Raw genomic sequence first — 20307 nt, forward strand, 5'->3', positions numbered from 1 at the left:
CCATTTTTTGTATCATAGTTGCTCCTTTACCATACGTTTGCTTAGTAGAATCACTCATTTGAAGTTTAATAATATCTCTGCCCCTGGTTGACCCGGAATCCTCAATACCTTGAATGTCAGCATCAGACTGGAGGTCCTCCTATCTTTGAATATCACTATCACTGCAACTCTCAAGTTGATATAGTACAGTTGGATGCTCTTTATCCCAATAAGTGCTGAAAAGGTCATCCTCATCAATTTCCTCAAAATTTGCTGATGTCTTTGGTTCACCCAAATTTTGCCTCATTTTCCAAACTCAGTTATCTTGGTTTGACACCACATTTCAGATATGCATGCCTCTTTAATTACTTTCGGCATAGACTTCTTAGAAGGTTCAGGTGCTTTCTCATAGAAATTTAAGTATGTCAGAGGCCCTGATTTGTGTGACTCTGATATGTGCAATGTCGTAATTTGGGATGACAGTTGTTGCATTGAAATATTATTCTCTGCTGCATGTTTCTCCATCTCTTTCTTAACCTCATCCCACGAATCTTTGTTTTTTAACTTTTCTATCAATGGCATCTCCTGGTGTTGATATTTGCTCACAGAGTTCCCATTGGCAATATGTCTTGTTTTTAGTATGTTCAGTGGATCATAATTCCAGTGACTAACAAAATGAAAGCCAAAAAAAGTTAACAATTCATTTGCCACTTTGAAAGCCTTTATCTCAAATGTGAGGCCTCCAATTGTGAAAGGCAAGGAAGGAAATATCGTTTTCTTTTGTTGTCCACTAAAAAGTTCATCTACGCTCTCCATCTGCCTTACATATTCCAGTGCAAAAACCCTTTCTTTAACATGCATTGGAAGTTTGCAGAGTTCAACCACTGAACCATAAAACCTTAAGACAGTGTACTCTTCCATGAAGAACCAGTCAACCAATTGAATTTGACTTCCCAATTGAATGCAATCTTTACAAGACACAGGCAATCTAGGCATTGTAGTGCCTGTGATTTTTTGGTAAATAGGTGCCAAAAAGAAGTCTACAAAATGGTTGTAGTTTTTATTGTTAGTAATCATCCTCATCTTATGTGTCCACTCATATACTGGACTTGGTGTCTGTGATTTCTTCTGGGTTTTCTCATCAAACTTATAGACCTCAATATCAAGCTTCTTGTTCTCTATCTCAAATATTGGGCGATGCTTTGCTAAAAGAAGGTAGCACAAGTAACTTGTGAACCTAAATGTCTTCGTCTTGCCTATAGCTATACTTTGTTTAATCATTGCTAATTGTTGTTGCATAGATTCAACAATGTACGGAACAAAATCATATCTTACTGCTACATTGTCAACTAACTGACCTCGACAATGGATAGTATAAATCATTTCAAGAACACTGGCCCCCACTTCCTTGTTACTGTCCAATCCCAGGCAAAATGATAACAAAGAAATAGTATTCTGAACCCATGGCACAAAAATATCATACCGATAAGGAGGCTTATGGTCTTTGTCCAGTGTAACAGTAACACTACTAGTGGACGCTGAGGGTATTAAACCCTTAATATATGAATCTTGAAAACTTCTTTCCAGCTTGTCATAAGCCTGAGCTAGTTTATCCAAGTCAATGCGCTCATTAGAGCTTTCTGTTCTAAACCCTAACCCTAGGTCTAACAGAGTGAAAAATTCACTCTCAGTTATTGATAAAATTTCCTCCTGAGTGTTTTGGTTTACAATTGCCTTTCTATTTTCATCATAATTCTGAGCGCATAGCATTACAATTTCAAAGCAAGGGAATACTTCAGGTATAGCGAGGTTTGCTAATCCAGTAACCAGATCAGCTAGTTTATTTGTATATGCACCAATACTGCTGTTATATTTGTAATAAATTCTCCCCTTCTGGGGATCTTTCCACTTACTAAACAATCAATGTCTAATTGCCATGATTCTAGAATCTCCATGGATAACAGGATCAAAAATATCATGACATTCATTGGTGAAACCTGGGGTTTGTAGCACTTGTCTGAGTTGTATAATGGTGTTCTTTTCCTTTATGGGTGCACTCATTCGGGAGGTTTTTGACTTTGTTTTGCCCATGCCTGGCTGCTACTGGTTATTAGACTTCAGACCCTATTCAAAATAATTGTAAAGTGTAAACCTAAGACAATTAAAATCAAGATTTCTATTGCTGCAAATGGCAATGGAATTTTTTTGAAAAAAATTAAATACTTGGAATTGAGATTGGATAATTGGTGTTGTCGTCTGATACCCAAGTTTCACACTTTCAATCTTCAGAAACCAAAACACAACTGCCAATCTTTGAAAATTTAAAATTTGAAAACCCTATGGCTATTCTATCGATAATTGGACTCTCGTCTTACATTCCAGAACTCTCAACTTCATACTTTAAAAAGGTAATACTTGAAGTTTATTAGTTAAAATAAAAGTAATAACAAATTAATGGTTTTAACTTTTATGTACAATATACATCTAACCGTAATAAATTGTCAAGACTCAAAATCAATATTAAATAATGTAGTGATGTACATAAGTTACACGTGTCACGATTCCGGATGCATCTTGGCAGATGGAAAAGCATTCCCCAAATCGGCCCGAAATTCATCTCGGGCCGTCGATCTATAGACTATCAAATGGTTATTAAATTTATTATTGTTATTATATTATGTTATTTAATATAATATTATATATAATATTATTTATATTATATTAAATAATATAATATAATGATAATAATAATGACCATCTCAATCTGATTGATCGAGATTCATCCCGGGCCGTCGATGACTCCAGAATTATTATTATTATAATAATAATATTATACCATATAATATTTATATAATATAATATAATATTATTATTATAATAATAATATTAATAATGACTCGAGTCATCGACAAAATTATTATTATTATTAATTTTTTATTATTTATATAATAATTATTGACTCGAGTCATCGACGGCCCGGGAGGAATTTCGGGCCGATTTGCAGAATCTTTTCCCATCTGCCCAAATTCATCCGGACACGATTCCGGATGAATCTGGGCAGATGGGAAAAGATTCTGCAAATCGGCCCGAAATTCCTCCCGGGCCGTCGATGACTCGATGGTTCTTATTATTATTATTAATATTTATATAATATAATAAAATAATAATATTTATATAATAATAATATTTATTATTATAATTATAATAATAATAATAATATTTATTATTATAATTATAATAATAATAATAATAATATTATACCATATAATATTTATATAATGTAATAATAATAATATTAATGACTCGACTCATCGACGGAATTATTGGACATAATATTATTATTAATATAATATTAATATTATATAAATATTAATAATAATAATAATAATAATATTTATATTATATAAATATTAATAATCACATAATATTATATAAATATTAATAATAATAATAATAATTCCACATAATATTATATAAATATTAATAATAAAATAATAATAATAATAATTCCGTCAATGATTCGAGTCATTATTATTATTATTACATTATATAAATATTATATGGTATAATAATAATAATAATATAATATTATTATTATTATTATAATAATAATAAATATTATTATTATTATAATAATAATAAATATTATTATTATATAAATATTATTAATAATAATAATATAATATTAGAATAATAATAATATAATATTAGAATAATAATAATAATTTCGTCGATGACTCGAGTAATTATTATTATTATTACATTATATAAATATTATATGGTATAATATTATTATTATTATTATTATATTATATAAATATTAATAATAATAATAAGAATCATCGAGTCATCGACGGCCCGGGAGGAATTTCGGGCCGATTTGGGGAATCTTTTCCCATCCGCCCAGATTCATCCGGAATCGTGACAGATGAATCTGGGCAGATGGGAAAAGATTCTCCAAATCGGCCCGAAATTCCTCCTAGGCCGTCAATGACTCGAGTCATTATTATTATTATTATATTATATAAATATTATATGTTATAATTATTTATTATATAATAGAACATGTACTATAATTATTTATACTATAATATAAAATAATATAATTATAGCCATATGATATAATCTTAACCATATAATAAAATATAAATATAACCATGTAATATAATATAATAATATGATATAATATAATAATAATAATAATAAATTTAATAAAATATATAATGACCATCTCAGACAGTAGACTGAATCCAATAGATTGACAACCCAGGATGAATTTCGGGCCGATTTCGGGAATCTTTTCCCGTCTGCCCAGATTCATCCAAAATCATGACACGTGTCGCGAAATCCACGATTATCTAAGATGGTCATACTCATTGTTATTATTATTATATTATATAAATATTATATGGTTATAAATTATAATTATATTATATTATATTATAATATAGTATAATTAATTATATTATATGTATATGATATGGTTATGATTACAATTTAAAAATATAATTGCAAATGCTCTATTTTTATTCATATTTATTATTTAGTTTCAAAATTAAAATATAATATAGTTATAATATCTATAAATTATTAAAATTTAACATATATTGAAAATTCTGATAATTGTTTATAAACTATTCTTCATCATTTAAAAGATTTCATAATGAAAAAAAAGTTAGGAATAGGTGACAAGATAGGTATGAAATAAAAATTTGACACAAATTATAAAAATTTGACACATAAATCTGAAACAAACTTACAAAGTCGTAGACTAAGAACAACAACGATTTTGAGAAGCCAAAAACTATTGTTTTCATTGATAATATTTTAGACTGTACAATGTACATAACACTGATTCATAGCTTACATATTCAAAATAGCTGATTAAATCACTAATCAGCCTGGTTTTACTATTCAGTAATTTACAAAAAAAGGCAGGGCCCAATCCAAAGAAAAATACAGATATCTTGAAATCATTTTTTTGGCAAACTTTTGCCCTAATCAAAACATTTTTTTGCCCTAAAGGGCCAAAGGAACAGGGAACCAGGGAACTAGGGAGGCTGGAAGCATGAGCGGGCTGAGGGGCCGAGGGATTGAAGCCTTTAATCAAAAAGGTCTTCAATTCTGTCCGCAAGGAATCTACTGGAGAAGATGATGTCACTAAACTCGTCCAGCCATGTGAAGTTCGTCTCGCTGACATCATCGTCCAACAACAACCATTTCTGTAGAAAATCCCTTCCGAGCCGCGCCCACTTCCGATGGCGAGTCAGTTGTCGTTCATTCATGCCGAGCAAGAAATGATGCTTATGCATAATGCACCCTATGCCTTCCTCCCAGCACTTGTCTGCTACATCTGCAAAAGGGATGCCAATACCTGGCCCCTGTACCTGCTCGGCCAATACAATAATTTTGACATCATCTTCTAAAAACGTTTCCTTAAAAACATTACGCAGAAGCATCAACATGTCTATTTGCCTACCTCCAAGGTCGAAAAGAGACGCGAGGAAGCGGGAGGTAATATCCGTGGACACACGGTACCTCTTATCATTTCTCAAGAATTCATGGCCGAGTACCATGCATATAGCATGGCAGATAAATGGACTTCGGCCATCTACCTTGCAAACCATGGCTAGGACATCATCAGGAATTTTGCCCAGAAAGGGCTTTTGCAGAGCCATATTAGTGCATTTCAAGCGAATTGGCGTATCCATGACTACGATTCAAGAAACTGAAAACTCTGCAAAGTGCAACTACAAACCAAATTCAGATTGAAGAAATTAGAATATGAGAAATGATATTGAAAGAGAAATTGAAGAGCCTGTTTAATGGCAGACTGCAATTGCATCTAATTCTTTGGCCTTCGCAATCTTCCATATCTTATATTTTCGTATTCCTATTAATTTTCAAGTGTATGAAACGCCGAAATGTGCTGACATTAATGTTGGACAGTCAATAGTGCCTGACATGATTAATGATTTCCATGTAAACTTTTCCACGTGTCTCCATTCCAGAAAATTACGTGCGACTCCAAGTCTTTTCAAGCGAGTGGCCCTGAGATGCATCTACTATCGTTGATCTCTAACTAATCAACGGTCAATAAAACTATTGTATTTACTATTAACGTAACAAAAGTGACGATAGTCGACTTGGTAATTGTGACACTGGCGTAACGATGTTACGACATTATTAATAACACACCTAACACAGTACACAAGTTCAAATTTGAAAGTGACTACTCAGTAGTCAGTACAGTCACTAACCAATACATGTGCAAATTTCACTTTCAGATTAAACAATTTTTCAGTTTACCACTGAAGATTAGCCAAGACAACTATTATTCATTTTCCTACAAAACAAGTAATTCGCCTCTGACATTATTAATTCATTTTTGGCAAGGGAAAAAATAGTCATCATTTATATATCCGTCAGTGAAAAAAACTATGTTCCTCGGGGACGCATCCCCCCCAAAAAAACTAGTGTTTCGGGGACGGGGACGTCCCCGTCCCAGAAACTTCATTGGGGACTTGCATCCGTCCCCAATTTTTTAACACACAAAAAATTTTAAAAACTAAAAAAAATGTCCCTTTTGCCGTCCCCCGCCGTCCACAAAATCGGCAAAAAAAAATGCCGTCCCGGAAACCCGTCCCGCTGTCCCCTATCGTCCCCATCCCGGAAACTCAGGGGAACATAGGAAAAAAAATATTAACTCACCACATTTAAAATGACTTTTGCTAGGGCAAGAAACAAATTGCCAACATATAATATTTTATTTCCCTATATGGAACAAAAAAATCGCCCTCGATATTAAAATTTTCCTGCCCCCAAGATGTTGGATTCGCCAGCATTTTAGGCTTTTTTTTCGGGAGGGGTTTCTTAAAGTTATCCCTGTCGCTAATAGAGCCACCTATCATCACAAACTTTAGAGAATTCTATGAATAACAAATTTCAGCATAGTATACATTCCCTAAATGCACTTCAAAAGGCATTAGCATATTTTTCAAAACCTTTGTCACAAGGTTGTATACTCACAACACGCAAATATTAAGAAAATCATTTGGATAAAAAAAACATCAGCCCATTTGATATGGTAACAATCACAAACCTCCCGTTTTGAAAACAGTTTAAGCTCTCCAAAGAAAAAAGGAACAATAGAAAGATTACCCGTTTGGGAGTTGTAAGAGCGAAACTGGTATTGTTCTGGCGCTAGTCATTCATTAGTGTCAGTGATACTCATTATCGATTCCTTGGGACAATTTTTGTAATGGGTATGAGCAAAACCTGGATCCAAAATGAGGGTGCGCCACCTCTTTCGCACTATAGACATTTTGAGCACATCTCTTGTGGAAAGCCTAGAAAGTATGTTTGTAAGCAGCTCGTCAAGGCATTTCATCTACTTTGCACTACTTCCTGCTTTCGATCTGCAAATGTTTGACATTTTCATGTCGCTCAAAACAACATTTTCCTATGGCGGGACATCTATGAGAGTGTGCTGAGAATTTAGGTATCGTCTAAACAGCAAACTAAAACACGTGATCCTTTCAACTTCAAATCCAAATTTAAAAAGCTAAAATTACCAAAACGAATTTTATGTTTTCACATAACTATGTGATCATGATCAAGATAAACATTCAAAAGAAAACAGGCACCATGCATACAAAAATAGATGGTATGGATTTTGCAGAAGCGCCTTGGCTATCATTACTGCAAGAACCTGTTAGCTTATGTTGTAGTTCATTCAAAACACCATGCAAGAACCCATATAACTTTCAATCACGCTTGACCAATAAAAATATGAAGACACAATAAAAAAACATTAACCTTTCTAAGCTGATATCCAAGCTAGCTCTAATACCATGTTGAAACTAGAGCCCAAAAATCCATAAATATAACCAGCAATAAGAAAGAAAGAAAACAAAAACAAAGAACATCAAAATTATCCTGGGAAAACCCTTCGAGAATGAAGGGACAAACCCAGCCACACAACACAAAAATATCTTTATTGATAATGAAATGTTCCACTGTACAATATCCTTTGCTTGATGCAAATATATAACAATAGGAGAGACTCTTCACATTATAACTGAAAGGTCTCTTGAGATTCCTATAACTCCTATAATTAATAATAACTCTTCGAATATTCATGCCTCAATGCATGAGAATGACACGTCATTTACATTTAATATTACAATTAAACATAAGTGTCCTTTTCAGCTGAACGTAACAATAACGGTAATAACGTTCATATTTCCAAAGATAAAGATCTCTATTGCAGCTACTATCTTCAACAAATTATAGGGTTCAAGTGTACATTGGCTATAGTTGTCACCTTAGTCACAGTGTTCGCCAAATTTTCGGCTTAAGGTTCGAAATTCGACGAACCCATAAACAATGGAAATAATTTGTCATAATATTCGCATGAAACAATTTTTGGATTTCTAGGCAAAAACAACTTCTAAAACAATACCCTTTGTTTGCGTATCTAAAGCTAGATTAGGGCAAAAAAATCATTAACAAAAAAATTGTGCCTGGTGTCGTTGGAGGATCGCATCTGAAGTCGTTCGTCTACTCCATTTTTGTCTGTGTCTACTTCACTCTGCAATGTGCATCTCCTTTACTATGCATTTGTCTGCATCTGCTTTGCTTTGTTTGTCTTCTCCATTTGCTTCTTATTTGCAGACCTATGTGTCAAATCACTTCATCCACAATGGCCATTTGCAGCCGACGGTCTCAGCTACAATTTTTTTTCAAAAAACATTTGTTTAGGTTTAAAAGTTTAGTAAGATTATAATAATAAATGTTATGTTTATTAGTTTTTTATCGACTATAAATATTTGTATCTGTATGTATTTATTGGAAGGAAAACATTTATATTCTGTGTATATTTTATATCTATTTATTTATTTATTATCAGTAAAATATTGATATTTTATATGTTTATTTATGATTATTAATTTATTTATTAGTATAGTACTTTATTATTATTTTTAATTTTGTAGTATTCACAGCTTTATTTTATTCGTAAAGATTAGATAAAAAATTATTGTTCTTTTATTTTAATTCTCTTTATTAGAATAAAAAGAAAAAATATATCATAATCTATAATTGTTTCCACAAAGTTACAAACCCTCCAGAGTTGGGAATCAGGGTTATATATTTATGATTTTTTTTAAATTATATAAGGTGAATTTATTGCCTATTTTTTTTCAATTTTTTTGCCTTCTTGAACTTTATCCGAACTTCATAGTTGTCGAACTCAAACCTTGTGACTTAGGTTGTCACTATTGCAATTCAATTACACCTTAATAAGTTTAAAACCTTTGTTTAAGGTTACCTCTAAGAATACCCTGTTCAATCTTAGCTGAGCTCAAATTTGAGACCCAACAAGACCACCACCAAGGATCTATGCACTCATATGCTCATTGCATATTCACTATAACATTGGCAACACTGTTGAGAGCTATATAAATTGTTTGACCAAAGACTTATTTCCATTGACCTGCACCATGGTAGAAAACGTAATGTCCCCATTTTTGTCGGCATTAGAATTTGAGAAATTAGCCTATTATTGAGATCCTCATAGGCTAATTATTGTGAATAGAGGGTCTTCTGTGGCAGTGGCTTGGCTTGGGAGGGTTTTGTCTTCTCCACAATTCAGTAAGCTACCGGTTGGTCTTCGTTTGGCTCAGATTGGACTTCGTTCGGGCTTAGTTTTGTGTACTTACTATTTTTGGTAAGTCAGGTGTTGATTGAAATGGACCCTTTCTATTTTTGGAAAGTGCATTTGGTCTCATGGAGAAATAATAAGTATGACTCCTATTTTAGACGACATATTTAAATGATGAGTATTTTGGGAGTTATTATATTTTTAGTGGCCAAATTATTATTAAATTATTAAATGGCTTATTATAAATTTATAATTTAACTTCATAATTTCACTTTAAGTTGAAGGTTGAGTTATCCTTGGAAAGAGACATTTATTAATTAGTTAAGCCAAGTCAAGTGAAAGAATCTAATGGAAGCTTCTAATTAATGTTGTGTGTCGAAGCTTCTTGAGTGAAGTTACATTTTGGCAACAAAAGGAAATCTGGAGGTTATATATACAAGCCCATTTGTTGAGGAAAGGACGCTTGAATATATATTTGCTTTCGTTGCCTTTGTAACTTTTCTTGAGTTCTGAATTGTGTGCCCTTGCTGAAGTATAAGGGGCTAAGTCTGAGTAGTTCTTGGCAATTGTGCTGAAGTATACAATTGGCCAACATCTACTGTATTTACTGTAGCTAAGGAGAATAAGTTTGATTGTCATATCCTCTTTATTAAATTACTGGCTGAACCAATTCTGAAGTATTGTTGCTGTTGTATAGCAATTAGTTGGATTCTTCCTACTGTCTGATCTATGTCTAAAGAGGTGCACGTGAAGGGAGCCGTTTTGTGAAATTGAGAGCTGCTGAATGCAAACTGGAAAGCAGGGTTTTTTTTGAAGGAGGCAGCATTTTGCATATATCTGTTATTCTGAATTGGGAGAATTTGTATATGCTTTTAAGAGGCTGCCAATTCAGTCTGTGGGAGCGGTTGAACATTTTCAAGGTTGTTCTTGCTTGTGAAGAGGCCAGTATCCATTCTGGGAGATCTGTGTACAGTCACAAGGGCTTGTGTTCCAATATAGGAGGTCTGCAATTTGCATTAAGAAGCCATGTCACCTGCTGGAAGTCTACACACCAGCTAAGGAAGGCTGTGATCAGTTTTGTGTGCCATACATGCATCATGTTTGGCTATCATGGCTACTAAATCGGTTACTGTTATCACCTGCAAGCAGCAGACATGTTATTCTGCCCATCGTGAGTCTTGTAGGGAATGATCTGCAATCACTGGAGCATTACTTGCAATTTCTGAATGTCATGGTCAGCAAAATCACCAGGTTCCAATTATGATTAAGACAAGTAAATTTATTAAATGTAATATCAATCTATTTCATGGTATAGTTGACTCTGAAATATCAGTATGCAAATAAATTTCATTTATATTTACGGTTTGGATAGGCAATGAATGAATTCAGAATTTTAGTTGAAAAGTTTAACAATTCACTCATGCAAAACACATAAAGATCTGATTTAGTGAGCAGCTGGTTACATACCTTATGAATTGCTAATATTTAGCATGATATACAGTGATAGCTAGCGTTGCTTGCCAAATGTTTGTTAAAATGACAATCTTTTGATAAGGTAAGGAAGTGGATGTTGGCAAAATAAATTTGTTCAGTTATAGCCAGGACAAGGATCTTTACAGAAAACTACCTCCAGCAGCTTCCGACACAGCTGTGGCAGACTGCAAAACATATGTATCAGCCCATCAAAAATTTGTAGAAGTCCGTTGCACACTTGTAGCAGCCTATAAACACTTCAAGCAGTCTATAGTATATACAACACCTGAAGCACACCCAAAAGCGGCCTGCAGGTTGTCCTGCAACATGTGCCTGCCTTTGGAAACCTTCCAATTCAAACTAAACTAATTTTGAATCAGTGTTGGAAACCCCTATTTGAACTTGGTCTTCGTGATGCTCAGATTTCAGTAATAACATACACTTCTTCAGGTTTTGACAGTCCTTTGGACAATCCTCACAATTTTAATGGCTCTCATATTTTCTTGGCTGTTCTAACTAAAATTTTTGTTTAACAACTGTCAGATCTTTTATGCTTGTGTCTGAATTGCTATGTCAATCACTGCCAAAAATAACAAGAAGATCAGATACATGTCTGGACAGATATATAACAATGTCATAAATTTTGGGCTCAAAACATAATAGTGACAATAGAAAAGAAGTCAAGATATGTCAACACAAAGCAAGAGTAAATTAATGGCAACTTGAAAAGTGGTCCAATCTGATACAGTTTACTAAGTTAGGCTTAGTGCAAGATAATAACTTCTGTGGTGGGAACCTTTGTTCTCATATCAATAGAATTCCAATCCATTTTTTGTTCATCCAGAGAAAAGTGTTTTGTCAAGCAAAATAAGGTACAAATTAAAAAGAACCACTCAAAACTTTTTCAATTTGTACCAATGAATAAAAAGTTTTAGTCTACAGAACAAAACATTTCTAGTTCTCTAGTTCTCTAATTGGATCCCTAGTACTTTTAATTACCGTTATTCTGCTACTTTTGTTTTTGATGTAAATCGTTAAGGGTGTTGTGTGTGGTTGTCTGCTGGTTGTTGGCTGGCTTTCTGCTGATTGTGCCACCACTGTTGTAATGGGCCAGCCCCCTTAGTTTTGGCTGCTTTTATATCAAAAATATTTCTAGTTCTCAACTAAAGAAAAACATAACCTTTCTTGTTTTCTTCACTGATTGCTACTCAATACCTGGCTTCAATGAATGGCGCTAAGACAATCTTAATTTGCTAAATGCGCACTGTTTTTTCATTTCTTTGCTACGAACTAAATATTATAGAGCCATATAAACACACATCAAAATTATTGCCATGAAATTGGAGTAGATGATAAGAAATGAAATGTTCCCGTGGACAAATCACAAAACACTCTTTCAGTCAATGTTAAAATTTGCACCACAGAACTGTGCTAGCTACTGAAATGGTATAAGCTATGCCTTTATGAACAATTTACAACAATAGACATATACCAGGACTAAAATAAGTTCATAAAAGTTATGAACTCTGACTAATAACCTTGGAAAGCAAGTTTAGAAGGCAACATCATAATAGTTCTATCACAACACAGGATAGATTTCCAAAATTATAAAAGGATGTGTTCCATCGTTGAAGCTACAGAAACAGATACCTACTCATAGAAAACTAGTGTCTTAAAATTTATTTACTATTGTAAGAAAATACATTAATAAATACAAACCTCTAAAACTGGGTTCAATGTCAACTCTGGTTGCAATATCTCCTCTCTTCCAGGTGGTGCCAAGTCAAACATTCTAACAAGATTATCGGCTGCCTCTTGCTGGGAATCGTTAGGTTGTTGCGATGAAGGAAAATCATTGAAAGAAGCAAATGGAAATTCTCTAATGTCCTCAGCAAAAGGAATTACGTTCAGATAAAACGAATCTGCCTAGAGAAAACAAAAAGATCCAAGTTAGTATCCTTTATTCATCTGTTGAAAGCACCAGTGCCAGGACTAACCAGCTCCTTTCATTAATGTACCATGTACTATAATTTGAAAGTTAAAGCGAGATATAATTGTGGGTACTCCCTTGTATAAATGATAGCACATTAGTATAGAAGTCTTACAATATTCTCTGAGGACGATAAATTTGGAGTCAAAAGTCCAAGTACAACTTGTTTTTGTCCCTGTCTCCAAATACAACGCACAATGGCCACTTTTTTGGTATCTTCCATTGCCCTAGCCACGGCGGAAACTGCAAGAATGGCCTTGGTATTGCCTGGTTCTGGGATAATAATATTTACATCTTTCAAATAATAGTGCCTTGCAATAGAAAAACAGAAATAAAAGAATTATATATTGAAATTTAAAAGACTAAATTTCAATGACATTGAAATAATCCAAAAATTTACCACTTATAATGACAACAGCGTCTGTAACTTATTGAGCTTAATATATCCTGCACAGATCAACCTACTGCTAACATGAAGGCAACAATAATGTTTCGTCACATTCAATATATACACTTGGTGCTGCAATGACCATAGAACAAGGCAATCATTTATAAATAGAAAGTTGAAAACATATCATAGTATTTTGTGAAGAAAAATGTTTGTATATGTTTGTACATATATGCATATATGAAATATGGAATATATGTGTGTGTGTGTGAATATACACACACATGTATTAAAAATATATACATCTATATGTGCACATGTGACGTGCACACACATGATATGGGTGTGTGTGTGTATGTGTGCACATGTTTGTATGTGTACATACATACATATTGATATATATACACACACACAAATGCACATACAGTATACATATACTTATGTTTCTGTGTCTAAAGTATAAGCTTGCATTAATGTATGTGAGTTCCGCACACACACACACATGGTTGTATGTGTACAGAAATACATACCTATGTTACTGTAAGAACCCCAACTTGGTTCAATCACTGAAGTCACTATCAGCTGCAACCGTCCTTGACAGTTGTAAATTTTTTGTTTTGCATTCTTTCTGATTTTTTTGGCTTTTGAGGGTTTTGACATAAAAATCAAACTAGTTCTAATAACTGATTATAAGGTAGAGATATTGCAAATGATAGACAACTAAATTGAATGCAAAACAAATACTCATTCGTACAATGGAAAAACTATAAATTTTTATAGAATGCTTATATAAAAAGAAACTGTAACTAATAAGAAACTTGATATAAATGCCCAAACTGCTGATCCAAGTACTCTAGTGCACTGTTAACGAGGTACTGTAGTGTACTGTAGCATCAAATAACCCTCCGAAAATAATCCCTTTCAATCTGAAAAAAAATGAACTGAATCCCAGTCTCTTAAATCTGAACCAAACTTCACCAAATCCATCCACTTGAAATCCAATTAGAGCCTCTGATTAAGACCCTTCAAAATCACCAGTTCACTGTGTATTTCACAAGCTCAGATGGTCGCTCATAGAAGAACTACGCTCCCCAATGGCTGCTGCAGGAAGAAACCCTTGTTCTCCAAGCAAGTTCAAACTCGTCAAAATAATCTCAAAATGTAATAATCCCCCAGTTTGATCTCTTGCAAAAATGTATAGCCTTCTTTAAGTTTGAACTCTCAAAAAGTTCTTTTAAATGATCTAAATGAAATTCGTTTATTTCAATCATTGACTATTGAAATGACCAAGGGAATTGTGCAATAATATTTAAATAAATTTGGCCCCCTTTTCAACAATGTAACACCAGTACCGGGGTACGTCAAGACGGCGGGACATTGGGACGAGTATCTGGGAAGAGGGAAAATGGGCCTCATTTTCGGGATGGCTGGGGGACGGCCAGGGGACAGCGCAAGGGAAGGATAGTGCAAGGAGGGGTGTTGTATAGTATACATATAGAACTTGAAATGCTTGTTATGAAATGATGTTTCAGTAGAACATACCAAATTAAAATACTTTAACATAGCAAAATTGCAACATGAACTAGAACCATTGAACATTCAACATAGTAAAACCCAATAGTAACATTCAAAAATCAAAATTCAAATAGAAATCCAAGTCCCCAGTCTAGCGGCAACATGGTTGCGAAATGGCAGAGGTGGGGATACTTGGGTACGAAAGTACCTGGTGTGGGGATGGGTACTTCGAGGTTTGGAAAGGGGTGCCAGTCCCTGTGTAACACTGCTTTTTAATGATAAGTCAGCCCTTAATAAATATCAAAGCCTCTCTTTGCTTGATTGGTAACTTGCATCGAGTTTAAATCCCTTGTTTATCTATTAAAGGCCAATCCCTTGTTTATCTATTAAAGGCCCTTAAATTTAGATTTGCATTAAAAATTAACCCTTGCAATAGGATTTTATTAACTTTGAGCCTCCTTCATACTCTATATTTTTTTTGGGACCCACAACTAGAGCTTACAGCTCACTCGTTTGGGCCTTGAGACCATAAACAATGGAATTAAGCTTTGTTTACCGTACAAGTAAAGTAAATGAACGCATATAGACAATGAACATGAACAGCAGAACTTATATTATTATTCGCAATAGTAGATGAATGATGATTTCCAATGATCCCAGACGGGATATAAATACTACCGCCAAACCTTCCCGAAGGAGTCCGTCGGCCACAAATATTCTATCCGCTACAAACTATTTACCGACAACGTCGGCTACAGAATACAGAAAACCGCCGGACCGTCGGTTACAGAATACAGAAACACCGCCGGACCGTCGGCTACAGGATACAGAAACACCGCCGGACCGTCGGCTACAGAATACAGAAACACCGTCGGACCGTCCAATCGGCTAACAAGCTTGTGTGTTTTAATTGGGGCTAACTTTTAACTGATTCAAGGCCTAATTAGGCCCACACATTACATGGCAACAGGAGCCGTCGGACTTGTTTAGACATGGTTTATACTTTCTAGGCCATATCTTTGACACCCTTGGGGCCTATGGTTCAAGCTTTGAGTCCACGCGCTTGGATATTGGGGCCCAAATGAGCCACACATTTGGTTAAGGCGCTTGTTTTTTAATTTGAATGAATAAGACCTAATATAGGCCCATACATTTGGTAATTAGACCTGGCCTATCAAATTTTTAGCCGACACACTACATCCCACATGTTTATTTAGAATCAGATTTTGGGCTAGTCTCATACAAATTAGGATCTGATTTATATCAATTTTTAGCCCAATTAGGCTTGCGTGCTAGAGGCTGGGGCTTGATGCATAGGTTGATGAGCCACATGCTTCATTTTAAGGCCCACGTTTAGATTTAACAGCCATATGTTTCATTGTAGGGCACATCTTCATTTGAACTTAGGTCTGATCCTATTGTGTTTTGGGGCCGATTAGGCCTATGCGCTTGAGCAAGGGCCAAATCTAAGGCCACTGGATTCACACATTTCACAATTTGGGGTCATATTTCATTGCCATTTAGGTTTGATTCGGGAGCCCAAGGCTACATGTTCTAATGCATTTGATTTGGACCCAATTAGGTCTGCACACCAGTCATTAGGACCATATTTAAGCCCATTCTCAATTGAATTTTGACCTGGTCTAATTAGACCATACCCCACATGTCACAGCTGGGATCATATTTCTCATTTTAAGGCCTCGCCTTCAGGTTCAGGCCACACGTTTCACCTTTCGTACAGTACACTTTTCTATAGGGGGCCCATACACTTAACCCCATGGACCAATCTAGCCCATTATGATTGAATTAAGGCCTGGTCCAAGTGGACCAGGTGATACATTTCATTCCAAGGGCTAATCTTCATTGATTTAGAGCTCTAGCCTAAAGCTGAGAGCCACACACCTCATTAGAACCCTTAATAGGCTTCCTATGGGTTGAACTAGTCCTCAGGCTTACAAGTTTTACACGAGTTTAATTAATAGATCCTATTGATTGATTAAGGCTTCCTTCCTCTCATTTTGGCATTACTTTCTCCTTTGTTTACGAAATCCTTAGAATTAAGTTGCTTCCCCTCTGTCCAATAAAGGCTTAACTTCTTCCTTTGCCACATAGGGAGGTGGTATCCAATCCTTGATGTGTAAATCATCAGATGAGAAGGTGGAATCAACTCCTTAATGTATCAATTGCTAGATGAGAATGTGGAATCCACTCATTGAATTACAGATGTTGCTCAACCTACAACTACAAATTTGAACTGTTGCTTTCTCAATGCTCAAATTCCAAAAATCAATTTCTTATTAAGAAAAGCAACCTTGGCTACTCTTGCAAATGCACAGACATTGGCAATTGAAATTGAAGATGATCTCATTCTTGTTGGGTAGGTAAGAATTGAAGCAAGTAGGCTTGAAGAAAGTTATTCTTCTTCTGATTCATTTTCTTCTGTCACAGACAGATCCTGTTGTAGAGAGGATAGCAAATGAGTTTCTTGTTCTCAAAAAGAAAATAGCTCAAAGTATGTTCTTTTCCCCTTGCAAGGATGTGCAAAGGAGACTTCTTCCAATTATTACTCATACTCCTGGTGGGGAGAATCCACAAAGGTTAGTTTCATCACCAAAGAAGCTTGTTACTTGAGACACCATTACTAAATGCGGCAGTGAAACATCCCAAGTCTGAGGATTGTGATCTTTCTATTCCCTTCCAAGAAAAGGAAGCAGTCATAGCTGGCGACTCTTATTTCTGGTTCATGCAGTTTCAGAAAGTTGTTGATGAATAAGAAAATGACAAAACATTATTCTTTTGATGTTTAAGCAAATGATGATAATCATTTCATCAGACATAAAAAGATGAACATGCAGGCAAAGTCCTAATCAAGCTGAAAGTGATGTACTTGTGTCTCATGGTCATGTACTTGAGTACACTTTGTATGAATGTCCTACCCCAAAGCAAGACTTTCCCAAGTCTAAAGTTTGCAAAAAACATACTAAAGTATGTAGTTCATTTATGTCATCATTGGAACCACATGAGCTAGGTTTTTTAAATCAACTTGAGGTGTTAGTGATTGATGTGCCAATCAATCAAGTTGCAATTGACAAAAAGAGTTCAGTCTTTGTGCGATTGATGGAATGTCCCATAAGACATCTTGCTTGGTTGGAGGTCAATGGAAGGATAGCAATTCTGCTTGTACCTAAGCATGAAGATACAATTGAGGAAGAGGCTAAATATGCACTCATGGTTCAGCAAAGGCAGTTTGAATTCATGGACCTATCTTGGAGCAGGAATATATATGATTCATCTCAAAAAAGTGAATTTGTTCATTCCTGCTGAAAGGTGTTAAATTAAGAATAGGCATCATTGCTCCAATTGTTCATGTTCCATCTATATAAAGTTGTTTGTGAACATGCAATGTACTTTGAGTTACAAGTAAAAGGTAGCTATTTTGTTGAGCCAATAAATGGTTTCATCTAAAAAGTTCCATTGTCGGTCAGTTTTAATTGGGTAGGTTTTTTCTTTTCAATGAGTGCATTTGCACGAGTTTGTTTTGTTTTAATTAGGATTGTTTTGCATCAGTTGTGTCATCCTTTTTGTAGTTTTGTGTTTTTGATGTTCGAATTTGTAGCCCAATTGATACTAAGGCACATAGAGGTCTGAATTTTCCATTCCTCCTTGTTTCTAAGAACAAATGAGCTACGCTCCTAGTCATAGCCAGTAATTGTCCTCAATTTTGTATTCCCAAAATCGGGGAAACCTTACGAAAACTTTCGTAGTTTAAACTCTCTAAGTGTTTTCCTAGTTGTCTTGATTGATTCTGGTTTTGTTTTTTCCATAGGATTGTGGCATTTTCAATTCCACTTGTTTCAAGCTATCGTAGGCTTCAATCAGAGTTGTATTTCAAGAGATATCGATGAATTAACAACACAACTGGTGAACTTTCTAAGCCTAATTGCATGTCTTCATTTCTTCTCTAAAATCTTGCATACACGGGCTTTTTGTTGGTCATTACATGTCTTGTGTGTCATTTACTTGCAAAAACTCAACAGTACATATTTGCAAGGAAATATGTGATCATTTGTAAAGATTTGAATGCATTGTGGGCTTTTCAAGAGAAACTGCCTATCATCTCTTTAAAAAGTTCAAATGCGTGTAAATGCATGTGAGAAACCTATTTTTAATCGAAGAGATGTTTATCTAATTCCGTTACCATCAATGAGAAACCCATTTATGTTTTTTAAACAAAGAGATGTTTTAAAATCATGTGTATTAAAAACCTGTTTTTTAATCCCTCTAGTTGTCCTTCCATGATTAAATAATTATTTGTAATTATTTAATCCCTTAATCCAAAATCCTCATAATTAGATAAATTCTAAATTTATGTAATTATCTATCAAAATTGGGGAAATTCATTTTACTTATTTATTTTCAACCCAACTTACCACTTCCACCTTACAATTTCTCTCCGCTGATCACTCAACTTACTGAATTTTATTTATTCATTCTCACCACTTAATTCCATCTACTTATCTATCAAAATTGGGGAAATTCATTTTACTTATTTATTTTCAACCCAACTTACCACTTCCACCTTACAATTTCTCTCCGCTGATCACTCAACTTACTGAATTTTATTTATTCGTTCTCACCACTTAATTCCATCTACTTTCCATTTCCTCTCCACTTCTGACTATCACTTACGAAATTCCTACATCACTAAACTCTTGATAATTTTGATTTCTCCTCCACTTGTATTTTTGTAAAATTTCCATTTCTCCTCACTTAACTCCTCTCATGTGATCATAGCCATTGATTACTCAAGTCCTAAGTCATCTCACCTGTCAAATTCAATCCCAATTTGCTTATAAATTATGAATCATTTGTCCTCATTTTTTTAATCACGAGTCTTTGAATTTCCCCATAACCCTATTGCAATCATTGCCAATCACTTTCAATTGTATTTATGCACTTTGGTTTTTGAAAAGCAACATCATAGTAGGAATATTAAGAAACAATACAGCAATATCAAAGCAGTGTTATTCATTTGAATTTGTTTATCATATTTTGCATTCCATTCTGATATCTCTATTGTGCATATTTCAAGTTCATTTCATTAATAAATGGCTTTTTGTGCTGGTCCAATTATTTCATGTGTTTCTGACGCTAATTTCCTAGTCTTCAAATGGTTCACAAGAAATGGAATAAATTAACAAACATCAAAACTCAAAATTTAATTGCTTTCATTATTCATTGTCAATATGCATATGATATAAAAAAATTTAAAAACATACAGCGAATTGTCAAAAGGCT

At 34.4% G+C, this 20307-nt stretch overlaps 1 protein-coding gene across 1 annotated transcript in view; it reads right to left on the reverse strand.

The window, feature by feature from the left end:
* The window catches only part of KU80 (Ku80 family protein), a 124867-nt gene that overhangs the window by 20559 nt on the left and 84001 nt on the right, over window positions 1-20307 (reverse strand). The window contains exons 7-8 of the mRNA XM_089826528.1: window positions 13222-13417; window positions 12836-13042 (exon numbers count right to left, since the gene is read on the reverse strand). Coding sequence (XP_089682654.1) covers window positions 12836-13042; window positions 13222-13417 — 403 coding nt within the window. The remainder of the gene's footprint in view (window positions 1-12835; window positions 13043-13221; window positions 13418-20307) is intronic.

The sequence above is a fragment of the Cupressus sempervirens genome, chromosome 4 (genome assembly GCF_028749045.1).
Source record: "Cupressus sempervirens isolate cs-2001-9-10 chromosome 4, ASM2874904v1, whole genome shotgun sequence".
NCBI classification, from domain to species: Eukaryota; Viridiplantae; Streptophyta; class Pinopsida; order Cupressales; family Cupressaceae; genus Cupressus; species Cupressus sempervirens.